The sequence below is a fragment of the Vigna umbellata genome, chromosome 5 (assembly GCF_029865625.1).
Source record: "Vigna umbellata cultivar VRB3 chromosome 5, Vumbellata_1.0, whole genome shotgun sequence".
NCBI lineage: Eukaryota > Viridiplantae > Streptophyta > Magnoliopsida > Fabales > Fabaceae > Vigna > Vigna umbellata.
The window spans coordinates 9,884,715-9,901,078 of record NC_142169.1 but is presented as its reverse complement, the minus strand read 5'-3'; the positions used below and the strand labels follow the sequence as shown (position 1 = coordinate 9,901,078).

Below are 16,364 nucleotides of genomic sequence, written 5' to 3'. Positions count from 1 at the left end.
CCCGCCATGATCCGATTATTTCAATTCATATAAGGATGATGACTTGATAATTCTAATGAATGGTACGCACTTAATATTTATTTTAGATCTTCAAGTTATCACATGAACCAAGTGGGAGAATGTTAAATTATATTAATAATTTACATTGGTTCATGTAATTTAAAGTATAACTTTGATGTAAGGATTCTAATGTGATGATTATTAGAATATAAGGTATTAAAGTTATTGGGGTTATTTTAGAGTTATTAAAATTAATCCCTCTCTTCTCACTCTAAAAGGGTATTTTGGTATTTTATTAAAGTTAATTAAAATATCATAAAAGAGGACACGTTAAGTTTCGGAAAAAGATAGAGAACATAACGTTCTTAGAAAAGAAGAGAAACCTGACAGAGAAAAGAAAACCTCCTACAACTTCTATATCATCCAGAAGGCATTAAAGTGGAGTCAGAGAGAGAACAATTGACAGGAAAAAGACAAGAAGAAGTGCACAATGGATCCAGCTTAGTTCTTCTTTACTGTATAGGAGAAAATAGTGAGTATCATAAAAATTCAAGATCCTGTGTGTAATTTTCATTCAATTGAAAATTAAAGAATTGCTTACAATAACTTTTTCCAGAATATGAAGGATGGAAGGCCAAAAGAAGTACTTAGTGATGTTGAAAACCTTACAACAATTTCCTGTTTTATTGAGGAACAATTTAGCATAAAATTTTAGTGTAAAATCACCACTATAATGAAATAATTGTGTTAATACATTGTGAAAATCTTACTGTTTGTTGCATTTACTCAAAATGTCCCCTCTGATTTCCATGAATACAGCCTGAAAACACTTTTTATGCATGATGTTACTTATCATTATATTTTTTCATGGTTTATTATTATATTTTTCTCATGTTAACAAGGAAGGTTGATGGGCCGATCTAGATCTATAAGGCTTTTTGTGTGTGCTTTTTAAGGAGGGATTTTATTGGTCCCGTGGCTTTTTTTTGTCCCAACCCAATGGGTTAGGGCCAAAGTTTATAAAATGAGTTAATTTGATAAGTGTAATTATTAGTGAAGTTGTGACCCTATACAACTTTAATATTATGTAATTGATTATATGTAATCTGAATGTTTGAAAACGTGTGAAGGGGCATGACTTCATGTTTTTTGTTTCGATATTTAGATAACTTTTTCATTTGAAGTTGTGTACTGCACAAATTATCTATTTATATAAATAAATAGAAAATGTCTACATTTATTACGATTTAATTTTTTCCTTAAAACGTAAAAAAAAAACCATTAATATAATTTTCTACAATTTCAGAACTCAAATTCGAACCAACTTTACGCGAAATTCTAAACATAACTAATAATAATTACGATACAATATCAGTCCATAAACAAAAACAAAAAAATAAAAATAAAAACTCTTCCAAACAGTAAACTGTAACACTAAACAATGTCAAAGACGAACCTCAGCAGCCGCCGACACTAGAACCTCCACCTCCTCCACAATCTCCACCGCCTCCTCCACAACCTCCGCCGCCACCTCCACCCGCATAGCCATGATGACCACTTGAATGATGACCAGTGGAACCATAACCGGTTAAAGCCATTGTCATGGCCGGTACAGAAACCAAACCACCATCTCCTCTGGTGCTACCTTCACTGCGACGACCCTGCAATCTTCCACCACTCTTGCTTTTGCTCCAATCTCTTGGGTTTCTATCTCGGGAGAAAAAACACCCCATCTTTTTCCTTTTGCTGTCACTGGTTTTCATCATCACGTTCATATATATATATATATATATATATATATATATATATATATATATATATATATATATATATATGACAAAGCTCAAGCTCCAGCTTTCCACGAAACTTCTTGTTACTACCGAGGGCGGGCAACCGATCGGAAAGGCTACCATGTTTGATCGGGTGTTCCTGATATGTCCGATCGGAACTCTTTAGCATAACGTGTGTCTGATCGAGCAGATATATAAAACTGCGGACGGAGATAGGAGTAACTTTCCCTGATCCCATTCAGCAGAAACACTTCTAAATAATTTTTTTGAAATAGATTTACGACCCGACCCGATAATATGGATAGAAGGCGTAAATACTTAATCTAAATCTATAGGTGGATGAATTATGCCTAAAAAGAATTTTCAGATAATAAAGAATTTATATTGATGTCAGATTCACCTATTCCCTACTCCGGTCACTTAAACCTGCCAAATCAAACAATTTTCTATCTAGGTATAGTTTTGTTTTCCTCGTTTGTTCTTCATTTGAGAATTAATTATAAAAATCCTTCAATTTTCAAACTTAGCATTGATGGTTTGTAATTAAAATGTATTTGTTCAGTTACAATGTATTTGCGATTTGTCTTGTAAGCAATGCAAATGTAATTAATTGAAAATTGAATGAAATTAATTACTGACACTAGAGTAAAAATGAGAAACTAGATTTTTTTCGTGACATCAAAGTGATATTGGAGAAGAATTTGGATCTTCTAACATATGACGACGTTTGTGAGGAAGATTATCATCATTTATTCAGGGTTGAATACCTTTCTTTTATCCCAATTTTGGTTAGTATTATTTAGGTTTAATCATTTTATACGTTCTTATTTATGCATGATCGTCTCAAATAGATTGTATTGTAAATTGTTTCAATTAGGTCTCTTATTGTGAAAAATTGAATCAATTTTGGATCTCGCCGTTAATTAAACTAGACGGTGTTAGAAATTGTATTGACGTGGTAGAGTTTGGTCGCTTGAGCTGGATTTTTTTATTTTTATTATTAAAAAACTTTAATTAAATGAAAACACAACCTTTTAATAAGAGAAAATTGATTAAAAGTTACGGATTTGAGGTTTTGATTGTTGACTGGGTGCGAAATTGGGAAAATTGGGTCCAAATAATTTGTCACTTCCTTCCACATGATTTACCACCAAGAGCTTGCCGATTCCATAAAAAAAACACCGATAGATCACTCCAAAATCTTAAAACGAAGCCTATTTTTTCACCACGTATATAATTTTCCCCCAATTTCTAACCACAAGAACCAAGCCTCGAAAAAATCCTATTTTTCCCAAATTTTTCCAATTTCGCACGAACTCAACAACAAAACCTCAAATCCCTAACTTTTAATCACTTTTCCCTAATTAAAACGTTGTGTTTTCATTTAATTACTATTTTTTAATAATGAAAATAAAAAAATCCACCTCAGGTCACCGAAGTCTGCCACATCAATGAAGTTTGCTCAGTCATCAAGTCACACACCATAATTTTTAACGCCGTCCAGCCTAATTGACGAGGAGGTTCAAATTGATTCAATTTTTCACAATAAAAAACTAATTGAGATCTTTCGTAATACAAGGACCTGTTAGAGAAGATCCTCCACAAATATAGATCTCCGAAATGATTAAACCTATCATGATTAAATAAAATTCAATCTTACTAAGTAATTAATTAATTTTATCAGTTGTGAACGATAAAACTTAGATTTCTTTTATATTTGGTACGGGAGAGTGTTATAATTATTTGAACTTTGTTTAAATATTTTTAAATAAAATTGTTATATGATTTTCTCTTGCACTAAGCATATTTATTTTTTAAACTTTTACCTCTTTATTTTGACAAGTTTTAATTGAGAAATCACGGATGCGAATCCATTTACCTAGTAGTAAAAATAAATTTAATTTAATTTTTATGCTTTATTATTAATTCAGCAATTTTTTTTGGGTAGAAGGGTAACATAAATGAAGAGATGCAATTTAAAATGAATATTTAAGAATGCGAAATGTTGGTAATTTAAATTACTCATTTAAAGTAAAAGATAAAATAATTGAAAGATTATATTAATCTATACTTCTATACTATTGATAAAGGGAATTCACACTTTTAATGTACACAATTTTTTTTTAATTTTATCTTTTTAATACTTATTTTTCTAAATTTAAATAAAAAATTAATTTTTAATTTTATCCTTTTAACAACTATTTTTTGAATTAAAAATTACAAGATAAAAAAGTTATAATTTTTTGGTTTTTTTTATGATTATGTTTTTATAAAAATTATTTTATAACTTATTCATATTTTTTCAATAATGAAAAATCAATTTATAATTTAATAGACATTTTTCTATAATAAAAAAGTGACACGTGTAGAATAGTATCATATAAAACAAATCATTTTTTTATTGAATATCACATAAAACAATGTACGGTATTTTCGAAAAAAAAAATGAAGAAACGTATATTGTTTATAAATTCAATAGAAGAAGCCACAGACAAAATAAAGTGTTTCCCAAAAGTCAAGTCATTCTTCAATCAGTTTTTCTTAGTTTTGGTATGGTTGCTTTTCTTGTTTGCTCATTCACTCAGCTCATTTCGTTCTCTCAAATTCTCACTTCCACGATCATCGATTCACTCGCTTCCACATCGGGGTGAGTGCTTTTGGAAACAGTGTAATTAATCTTCTTTCATGTTCTCATGTTCTCATGTTCTCATGTTTTATCGTGTTCACCTCCAAATCGGTGTTGCTGATTGTTTTTCGCTGATCGGGGGATTGGGAATTTCATTCTCACGTTCCGTGTTGTGAGAATTAATTCATGTTTCATTTTTGCATTAATGGCCATGCTATTGCTATATTGCAAACTTATTTGTGTTAATACTTTTCATCTGAGTAATTAATTAGTTTTAGTAATCATCTGCCTCACACAAATGGGAATGTCTGAATATTATTTATAATCGGTGATTGTCATTATTAGTGTTTCAAAACTAGCTACCTTCATTCTGTGACATAGATGCATATGTATTTAGGTTATCTTAATAATTAAGTAGGTTAAAGAAGTGGCCTTAAGGCTAACTTATACACAAGCTAAAAAAATTTGTGATTGGCCTCTTGACAAGTAATAGAATTTTTATAATAGATTCTTTAGGTTTTTATAAAACTCATAAAGTATCATTTTTTGGGTCATATATTAATTCTAGGGACCAAGTTACAATAATTTTACAGTTCATTGAAATTGGTTCTGAAGGTGAGTTCAGTTTCTGCGGATCACAAAACTATTTGGAAATGCTGTTATGTTGGGATAATCACATGGACCATTTAAGGTTGTGTAACAACTAAAAATGGTTTTTCAAATGATTTCAGTAAAAAACATCTATTTATTAATTTCTTATGTTCTAATGACCGGTTTGCATACACTTGTTTATATAGATTGAATTTGCATCTCACTTTTTCGTGCTTGAATAGTTATACTCAAAACATCAATCAGAGTTGACAATATAAGAACTTTGTTTCAGGTTTTGAAAGTTTTCCAATTTTGCTTCTTGTTTGGTAATTCTTAAAACTATGTCTGCCACTCAAGTAGACGAGGGAGTTTCTTTGAAACTTCTGGTAAACAAAAAGACCAACAAAGTCATACTTGCAGAAGCAGGGAAGGACTTTGTGGATGTTCTATTTAGCTTCTTAACAATGCCTTTAGGAACTATCGCCAGACTTGTGCAGAAGTCAGATATGGGACAGGTTGGAGTTGGTTGTTTAAGCTCGTTGTATGGAAGTGTGACAAATCTTCACGACTGTCTGTTGACAGTGACATGCAAGGAAATGCTGTTGCAACCGGGAAACTCATCCGAAGAATATTGTAGGAGTATAAAACTTAACATTGATGACGCTAAGCCCTCGAAGCATTTCATCTGTATGAACTTCCCTAGATGCAGCCATTACCTTTTGAGCACTTTCAAAAATCAAAGATGTAATTGTGGGAATCTTTTGGCCCGTTTAGTTTCTGTCAAAAGTGGCAAAGTCTACAACGGATTTGTAAATGATGTTGCTACTTTCATTGTCACGGACGATCTGGTTGTCATTCCGAATGCAATGGATACAAGCTTTGGTGTCTTACAGAAATTTGGAGTAAAAAGCTTGAGTTCAGTACAGGAAATGACAGTGAATGTCACAAAGAACAAGGTTATTTGTCAATGCCATTTCTCTATTAATTGAAAGCTGGTTGGTTGCTTATTATTGCTAGCTCTGTACATATAACATTTTACCAATTTTTCTTTTTCAATTTATTTATTACGTAATTCCTTCCTATACTGATAGTCCCTTTTTCAGGTACTGGATCTGCTCAAATGTTCTTTAATGTCAAAGTCAACTTTGACAGATTTGTTCTTAGTACAGAAACCATTGCTCAATAACTCAAAATTTTCTCCTTCTATTGTTGGAAACAGCACTCCTACGAATGCAATCCAAATCAAAGTGAAAGTAGTTATGAGAAAATCAGATGGCAAGGTAATGTTTGCTCAAGGGGATGAAGAATTTGTAGACTTCCTTTTTAGTTTTCTAACCCTCCCATTGGGAGGAGTTATTCGGATGTTGGAAGGATATTCTTCAATTGGCAGCGTTGATGGATTGTACAATAGCATTATTGGTATAGATGGAAACAAATATTTGACAGGAAAGGAAGTGCAGAACAGGCTTATTAATCCTGTCCTTGCCCCACAGTTTAAATTGAGCATGCAGATGTTTCCAATTAATGAACAGGACTCAAAGTATCATTGTTATTATCGGTTTAGAGGAAATGAGAGCAATCCTGTCTATATAGCTGATGTAGGCAAGAGTTACGATAAGAATATTGAAGCTTGTCAAGTCCTTAGATTAGTACCACTCAAGTCATCTGCTGGAATTCTCAAAGGTTATGCCAAGGGTCCAGCAATGTTTATGGCTACTGATGACTTGGTTGTGGAACGAATGTCGCCCACTTCGGCTGTACTTTTACTCAACCGTTTAAAGACACATCTTAATGATGTCGAGGAAAAGGTTGTCACCATTGGCATCAAGGAGGTAAGATGCAGTTTAAAACTTTAGCTTCCCTGTTTTATTATGCCTTTGTTATCGGCTAGAGACAGCCTAGATTGATTTTTACAAGACTATATATGTAGCAGTTACTCATTTTAGCATGTTTCCTTGGTGCAGGGTCTTGGCATATTGAAAGCATCTTTAACCTCAAGATCGGCCCTGACAAACGGTCTCAGCCACTTATTGTTGTTACCTGAAGTTATGGAGCATAAATGGTATCGTTAACACGACTTTGTTGTATATGTGAATGCAGCAGAACTTCTGAGAAGTTGTTCTTTAATTTATACTTTACTTTCTAAGGGATTAGTCTCATGGTTTTCCACTGAGAATATCTTTGCTTTCGGTAAAAAATGTTGAAAAAAAAAACGCCATTTTGTTGCATTTCTTAAAATCTTGCTTTATTGTCTAATTTTTTTTCCCCCTTTTCCTTTCGGTTAATGTTAGAATTTTCTGTTTTCCTTCCTATTATGAAAGCATACTTAATCAGTAGAAAATTTCTTATGTTCGAGGGGATAATTTACAGACTTCGATCTAGGTCGACGTTAGATATAAGAAGAACAATTTTATATACTCCTACAACTTATTATTTGTTTTATTTAATAGTAAAGAATTGCACTGACAATCTGAATACTTTTTCTTTTTACTATAACATGTATGTGAAGTTGATTGACTTTTACAATAATTAATTCAAAACTCATCTTATTTTTAACGGAAAAAACGTGATTACTAAATTTCATCGAATTTCAATATTTAGATCCGAGACATTTCATTTAACAAATTCTTGACCCACGTCCTCAAGTTCTGGCTTTCCCCCTATCCTTCAACGATGTTGTGGAAGATATCAAGGAAAGTAGCGCTTTCTGCGTTTTTATCCGCCATAGCCCGAACGAGCTTACATTCTCCACTTTCTTGGTTGCGGTGTTTGTTTTCTTGATCATACATGCGGCATTTCCCCTGTTGTTTTCTGACGTATGAAAATACTTTTTAGTATTAAAAACCTGTTTTGGCACAATATCAATTACTTGTATGTGTGTGGCATGTCATTGAACTCTAATTAAAGAACTAGAATTAATGAACCATCTTATCTTTCTTCTGTTTACTTTTTCTTGTTCTTGAACTATGCTTCTTCCTTTTCTAGTTGCACCAGTAAAACAGTATTTAAATTCGCACAATAGGCTTCAGATTAAGAGAAACCGAAATCTATATGAACGCGGTGGAATTTTGATAGTTTTGTCGAACTTATATTCCTAGCTTCTGTCACAACCGGTGTCAAAAGGCTTTTCTAGTCTCGGCTAAAATACAAACCGATGCCTAAAGACTTAAAAGTTCCCTCCAAAATTGACCTTTTTACTTGACAAGATTCTGAACATGATCTACTGCCTCGGTTGGCTCAAAACCGAGGCCTATAGGTGAACTTCTGCTTCGGCTCTGCGCGGAATCGGTGCATTATCTTCTGCATAGCTTTGACATGTCTGATTACTAAAGTTTCCAATTATATTTTTTCGAACCCTACAACTTCGGTTGGTTCAAAACCGGGTTGAAAAGGTGTTTCTGCTTCAAGTCATGGTAGAACCAAAGCGTATAATCATTTCAGATTTTTTATTCTTTTTTTGTGGGTGGAGGGGGCGGGGGGAATAGGCATCGGGTGCCTTTTTTAACCGAGGTATATAATGTTTTACTGCCTCAGCTAAAGGTAGAACCGAGGTAGTATGGTTTTAAATACCTAGGGTTAAAAATGTCACCTTACGAAAGTGTTCTTCTTCCTCGCAGTTTTGGAACTTCCTGGTGCAACCTCAGCAGCTCTTCTTCCCTGGCGCAACATTCTCCTTCGTGGCGAAGCTTTTCTCTCACTGGTGGTCCAAGGTGCGCCCCACATTGATGCTTCTCTCGTTCATATTTCACGCGTTGGTGCCTCGATTTGACTCGTCGATGTTGCCGTTGCACTGGCCCCGCCGCATCGCCCCCGTCGAACCGCCCTCGCCACACCGCCCCTGCTGCACCGTCCCTACTGCTCCATCCCTGTTGCTCTGCCCCCACTGCACCACTTTCCTTGGTCGCGTTGCTCTCGCGTTCATCTTTCTCTTTGTAGCGGCTTCTTCTTCTTCTTCGAGGTAAGTATTTTGAAAAATCTTCCAACTTTATAGACGAGTGTAGCAGAGAAATTCTTGATTGTTACCTGCTCTGGAATTCTTGATATTTTTTGTAACATTTTTGTTCAAACTATAACTTTTAATTTAAATTTAAAGTAACATAAATTAATTTTATTACATTAAAATAAAATCACTTAGAGAAAATGCCAACATGATATAAACAAGTGTGATAGAGAAACATAGAAAGTATCGAAACAGAAAAAAAAAAGTGGTGTGAACGGGATTCGTGTTATTATGTTTTTAATAAAAAAAAGTAATGTTTTAACGAGTTTTTTTATATACAGTTGATTAATAAAGATATTTCAATTCTTAGTTTCACATAAACATTAAGGTTAGAAATCTAACTAATGTGTTGTTTGTTTTTGTTTAGATATTGTATTTTTGTGGTGAGGTTTTATACGCGGACATTCTCGATAGTTGACCGACTTTCACACAATTAGGTTTCTATTATTAATATTTTTCTTTTAATATGAACATGTAATTATTTGTTCGCTTCAATATATTGTTTGCTTGAATATATTGTATGTTGCATATGTAATTATTTATTTGTTTGAATATATATTGTTGTTATGTATTAGTCTTAGTTTCCCGTTTGAGATTCAATACAAAAATTATTTACTATCTCCAGATTTTTTTGAGCAAATGTACTTTTAAAAATGAATAGAGAGAAGATGGTAATAATAATTTAGAAGTATTGAATCTTGAATTGTCCGGTTGGAAAGTTTAAGAGTAATAATTTTTTCATAATTTATTAATACATATCAATTTTAATATACATGTCTTAAATTTCGTGAAATTTTGCAGTTGTGTTTTGTATATCTTCGGGTGCATATTTGATTGTGATTTATAATCACTTTCATTTCGTGTAACTTGAAGACCAATGCGAAATGCTGACAAAATTTCGTGAAATTCTAGATATGTTGTTTAAAATTTATATGTTTAATAAACTAAAAAAAGTGAATCTTCTTGAATGGGATAGGGTCACACCTTGAATACAAACACGATCAAACTGATCATTCAAGATTATTGAAATTGTGTAAACAATTTCAGTAAACATACGTACGGATAAAGGGTGAATTAATTTACCACGCATCAGTACTGAGTAGGAGAGAGGGGTAGAAGAATTTACAGAGTTTGCGCAACGTAATGCGAGTACAAGTGTTTGATTGAACTTGTTTGTTGTTTGTTATTATTGTTTGCGGTTGATACTACACTACACATAGTTCATGCTTTATAAAACACCAAAAACTGAAATTTGTTTTTTTTTAAGTTTAACGTCGTCGTTAAAAGCCCAAAAAAGCCCAAGACGTTGTACGCGATTTTTGTATAGTGTAAATATTGAATTTAGAAATTGAGTTTTGTGATAGTGATTGTAATTTTGGATCCTACATTTTATAAAATTTGTAATTTTAGTTGATAGTTGTTTCTAATTTTTGTTCTTGAATTTTTAATTATTTATAATGTTGTTTAATTTTCATTGCGTCATATTCAAAGTAATAGAAAAGTTTGAGTAATTAAAAATCAAAGGATGAAGACAAAACCGAAAACGAAATTCAATAACCAAAATTGTGAATAAATGTAAGTATACAGACTAAAATTGCAGGAAAAAAAAATTATGGCTAAAATTGTGAATTTTGTAAAATAAAAGTGCCAAAAGAAATTATCGTCGTTTATGATTTATTTTTTGTTTACCAAAGAAAAGAAAAATGTCTTGTGGTTCAATACTACATTAGTTAACGACTTAGGAACCTCCACCTCCTCCACAACCTCCACCGCCACAGCCACCTCCACCGCCACAGCCACCCCCACAGCCATGATGAGCACTTGAATGATGACCAGTGGAACCATAACCATTTACAGCCGTTGTCATGGCCGGTATAGAAACCAAACCACCATCGATTCTTCTGGTTCTACCTTCACTGCCACGACCCTGCAATCTTCCACCACTCTTGCTTTTGCTCTTATCTCTTGGGTTTCTATCTCGGGAGCAAAAACACCCCATCCTTTTCCTTTTCCTTTTCCTGTCACTGCTTTTCATCTTCACGTTCCTATATATAACATTATAGACCTAAAAAGATGTTTTTATTTAATTACTTATATTATAATTTATGAGATATTTTTATAAAAGTAAATATTTATATATGGTTATTATTTTTATTTTTTGTAACTGAAAATATTTTTTAATATTTCAGATAATAAAGAATTTATAACTGTTTGCTTATATATAAATATGTCAATTTCCGTAAGGAATTATTTTGACCTTATTATTATTAACTTTTGAATTAAGAGTCACATATCTTTTGTCTTTAGTTAAGATTCTCAACTTTTTACATACTCTTTTTGTACTCATGAGATTCACGCAAGGTAAAACTATTGCTTAATTATTAGTATGCAATCGGTAACCGTCTTCTATAACTATCTAACTTCCTTCAAACAATATTATCTACAATAAGAAATATATGCTGTCTATATTGATAGTTTCTTAAACTTTTTTATATATAACATTTTATTTAATAATATAAAATTACTAAATAAATTTGATGACACAAAACAAATAGTTAATATATATATATATATATATATATATATATATATATATATATATATATATTATTAATATAATTATCTACCATAATAGCTATAGTAACATAATATATATACACATCACCTATAGATCATTTGAGTTTTTTTTTTCAAAACAAAAACGACTACTATACAAAACATCTAAGAAAACTATAAACTATTTTTCTACATCTTTGCCTTCCATCAAAGATATGTTATCATCTACTTCAATATATGTTAGAACCGTGGAATGATCATTACAAAACAAAAAAAGAAAATTGCAATTTGCATACTGTATGATAATGCAAGTTGAGAATGATTGTAGCATCAAAAGTTGATAAATTTCGTTAACCTTAATGAGGCTCATATAGAGTATGAAGATCTCATATCCATTTTTATAAATTCAAGTATCAGCAACATCCCAGATGACTGAGAAGCAGAGCATGGTAGAGAAATAAAAGTTAATGGTGTTTCTAGATAATAAATAATGAGGTGTTTTAAAATTGTAACTTGAAAAGGCAAGCTAGCTCTCAACCGCTGTGAGATCTCATTCGAAAGAGGTTTTAAATTGTAACCTGGAAGAGGAAACCTAGGTTTAATGACGGTGAACCCTAGCGATGATGAGCGATAACGGCGACTGCAACTGAGGACTCCATGGCGACTGCAACTGACGACGCAACGGTGAGCGCAACGACCGTAGCAGCGAGCACAATGACGACCGCAACTGAGGACTCCATGGCAACTACAACTGACGACGCAGCAGCAAGCGCAACAACGACCGTAGTGGCAAGCGCAACGGCGACTGCAGTGGTGAGTGCAATGGCGGGCGCAGCAGAGACCGCAACGACAAAGACGTTGAACTTACGATCGACGCACAATGAACGACCTAACGAGACTTGAAAATGACGATGACTTGAGGGTTTGGAAAGCAGAGAAAATGTGAGGGTTTGGAAAATTTTAGGGAAAAGAAACGCAACTTTCGATTTTGGAAAGGGGGAAAGTTTGAGAGGGATGATAGATTTGGGAAATTTTGGGTTTAGGAGAGAAGTTAGAAACTGAAAAGTATACTTTAATTTCTAGAAGATATAAACCTCCTCGTAATAACATTAAAACCCCCACAATCATTAGGACTTAGTTAAATCTTTTTAATTAGTTTAAATAATATTAATTTGTGGAGAGTTTTTATAACCCCCACAAAATAACCTCCCCATAATAATATTTTTTTTTGTAGTGGTTCTATGTAGACATTTCTGTTTACATCCGTTGTCGGCCATTATTGGACCACCCTATTAATTTCTACTCTCACGCACGAGATATCTATACCTCGGCATGAAGGTGTGTTGGAAGTCCCACATTGACTAGATATAAGACCAAATTATAATATATAAGTGAGGTGCAAATCTCACCTTATAAGCGGGTTTGTAGGGATGAGTTAGGCTTAAAAGCCCACTTCTTAATAATTGCAAAAATGATTCCTATACAATGATTTCTACAATGCTTTTGACATTTACAAAATAGACTCTTCAAGTCTTCAAATGTATCATCATTAAAATCACTTCAAAGCAACAATTCTCATTAGTAACAATCTCTTCTTTTTTTAAGATGATCTCTTTAAAGATGATAAAAAATCCATTGTTAAAAGCATATATTTGCATTGTCTTATACTTACAAACAATATTAAGAGGTTAATAACTTTAAACAATAACAGCACAAATTAATATTATATTGTTTCTTCCCCTTTTTTATCATAAACAAAAAGGCCACAAGGAGAGACTTCCCTCAAATTATGCTCCCGCAACAAAATAATGATGCAAATGAAAGATAATAAACTGAGATTTCATAAAATCAAAGACAAGTACAAGTAGAAAATACAAAGAAACAAGGATTCAACCAAGAATTCACTAGCTAAATTCAAGTTTCTTCACTAGCTAATATACAACCCATAACAAAAAGATAAACTACATAACATGTAACTTCAACATGGAAAAATTTTGAAACATCTAATTTCAAGGCTATAACAAAAGATAAAGCCATTTCATTCAATTCTTTCCAGTATCCAAATACAATTATAGTTTTATCATACTTATCAGCACCTACAAGGCTTTATATTACTTCACAAATAACATACATGGCATCTCAATAATTCAGATTGACACTTATAATTTTGTTATCAAGTTAAGTTATTACCATTGGTTTTCATTGGAAGACCACATCATCTAAGATAATTCCACTTTTACACAACCTAGTTACTAATTTTCAACCATACTTTAGTCCAAACAGATAATTCATCCAAAAGAAAACATAGAGACATCATATTTTGGATGCACTTAAACAACCAGAGATATAGTCACGTGAAAAATCTAGAAAATAAAAATGACTTAAACAAATTAGTAAGCAATGCACTCAAATTCCCACAAGTCTAAGATGTCTAAAACTTCCAGCAAGACCACAAAACTACTTTCCTCACTTTAACATGTTTTTCAGCATATAATATTTAGATAGCTTAACATTTTAATCCTGCACAATAATGACAGGCTAATTCACGTGTTAATTCAAAATTAAATCATGACATCCTTACCTTAAGTTCATATTACATTGTTTGTTCAATCCGCATAGCAATATTACTTTCAGAAGTTGACCCAATTTCAGAATTTAAAGATAATTCCAAATAATACCAAATTACCCTACACATTACCTCTTTATATTTAACTTTCTAACTTAGTACTTAAACAACATCATCAAGTCTTCGAAAGTTTATAATTCATTCTCTCACGTACCAAGAGAATTCTTCAACGTGCCAACCATTAATTTCATCCATATAACATAAACAATATAAATATTAGAGAGATATTTAAACTTCTATCCACATCCACCAATCCTCTAACTCAAATCCAAATCTCAACAGGCAACTATAAGTTTAATCGTACATTATCAAGCATTCAAATAAACATATCCAATCAGTTTAGTAGTTCGTTATCAACTTAACAATAATGATATCCTAACAATATGAACTCTTACATTAGTTCAAACAACATTGTGCCTCATTTTATTTTTTTATAAATTATATAATATCAATTGACAATCTACATGCATATTATCAGTATTAAGATACACACAACACCAAAATATATTCTAACGGTATTAGCTTAGTCTACAATCAATTCTAATCACTCAATCACCTCATAACAACAAGCATATATTTCTGGTATCATTTGAATCACATATGACACTAATTCAACAATAAAGTAAATTCTATAATGCTTTTAAGACTATAGGTAATATTAACTTAAACATAACCACACATAAAGTCTTAACCCTTACAAGTTCCAAACAGCAGCAAAGTATACAAGGTTTTTCTGTCATTACTAGACATATTGTATTTATGGAGTATGCATTTTAAGTTTTACAGGACAACCATCCTAGTTCTATCAAGCTAAAACATGTAACATTAAGATCGACCATACAACGTTAGTCATCCATCTAACATATCCAACCAGCAACATTTCAAATATATTTTAGTTCAATTTTAAATGCATACCCATTTGACTATACAAAACAGTCTTCCAATAAAATATTGATTCCCTCAAACTTTGGTACATTCACATGTTGATACATCTAAATATAATTAAATTATTGCAGTCATCTAGTTAATACTTTTAATTCATCACCATTATTTACTTAATATAATATACTAATAACCCCAACAACGAAGTTTATTACAAGCTATCTAATATATATATATATATATATATATATATATATATATATATATATATATATATATATATATAACTTATCAAAATATTTTTTTTAATTTAAAATAAAAAATAAAAAATTATTCAAATATCTTTAACCTTAAAACTTAAAATTTATAATATATAAAATTATTTTTGTGAAATAAAATTTAGTACAGATAGATCACATAAATTAACATTCTATATATATATTAAAGAAGATTTATCCAATTAATACAATAAAGTATTTATGCAGCATTTTAATCCTATATAAAGAAGATTTAACCAATTAATACAATAAAAAATTTATGCAGCATTTTAATCAAAACAGCAGACAGCAGCAATTTTAACCCAAACAACAAATAATTTTTCTGCAGCATTGCAATCAGCAAACAATTTTTCTGCAGCATTCTAATCAAAACAGCAAAATTTGAAATTCCACTACAGGAAATAAGCTCATTACCGAAGGGTTTTTTCCGAAGGCCTTTGGGCCGTCGGTATTGGCCGTGGTGAATTAACTTACCGAAGGATATATGACCCTCGGTAAGGTGCTGGTGTAATTAACCCCAGCAGACTTGGGTTTCCCTCTACGAATTTTCATTTTTCGAGCCAAAGTTCCCCTTTCTTTCTTCGAACCCTCACCAGCATTCCCCTTTCTGCGAGCCATCGAACCCTCACCAATATTCCCCAAATCTGCGAGGTTTCATTCACAGACGTCATCTCCCTCGTTCATGCAAGCATTCTTCGGTGGCAGTTTGTTGTGTGGTTGAGCGGCTGCGTGACAAATTGGTTGTCGCTGCGTCAGGAGGGCTTAGTGGAGGAGGCAACAACAGTGACGAAGGGCTTCGTGGTGCGTTGAGACCGGTGTGGGGTTCGTGGAGGAGGCAACAACCGAAGACAACACACCTGCTGGACTTCTCTCGCATCGATATGTAAGCCTCTTCACTCCTGATTTTTCCATTTTTCATCTTCTTTTCACTGTTTTGCTTTAATTTTTAGCTTTTATAATTTGTTCTGAACTTGTTCTAAACCATTTTACCATGGAAAATCTTAGTGGACCATTT

The 16,364-nt window shown here is 32.3% G+C and overlaps 1 protein-coding gene across 2 annotated transcripts; it reads left to right on the top strand.

The window, feature by feature from the left end:
• The first annotated feature begins 4,291 nt into the window (after nt 1-4,291).
• LOC124822328 (uncharacterized) lies at nt 4,292-7,263 on the top strand. Of its 2 annotated transcripts, none has more exons than XM_047294320.2 (4): nt 4,292-4,437; nt 5,300-5,963; nt 6,111-6,839; nt 6,972-7,263. In XM_047294320.2, the coding sequence occupies exons 2-4, from the start codon at nt 5,349-5,351 to the stop codon at nt 7,077-7,079; spliced, it is 1,452 nt and encodes a 483-aa protein (XP_047150276.1). In that variant the 5' UTR covers nt 4,292-4,437; nt 5,300-5,348; the 3' UTR covers nt 7,080-7,263. The 2 variants fall into 2 exon arrangements, with proteins under 2 accessions (XP_047150276.1, XP_087971223.1); XM_088115097.1 differs by having other exon boundaries at nt 4,292-4,458.
• The last annotated feature ends 9,101 nt before the right edge of the window (nt 7,264-16,364 follow it).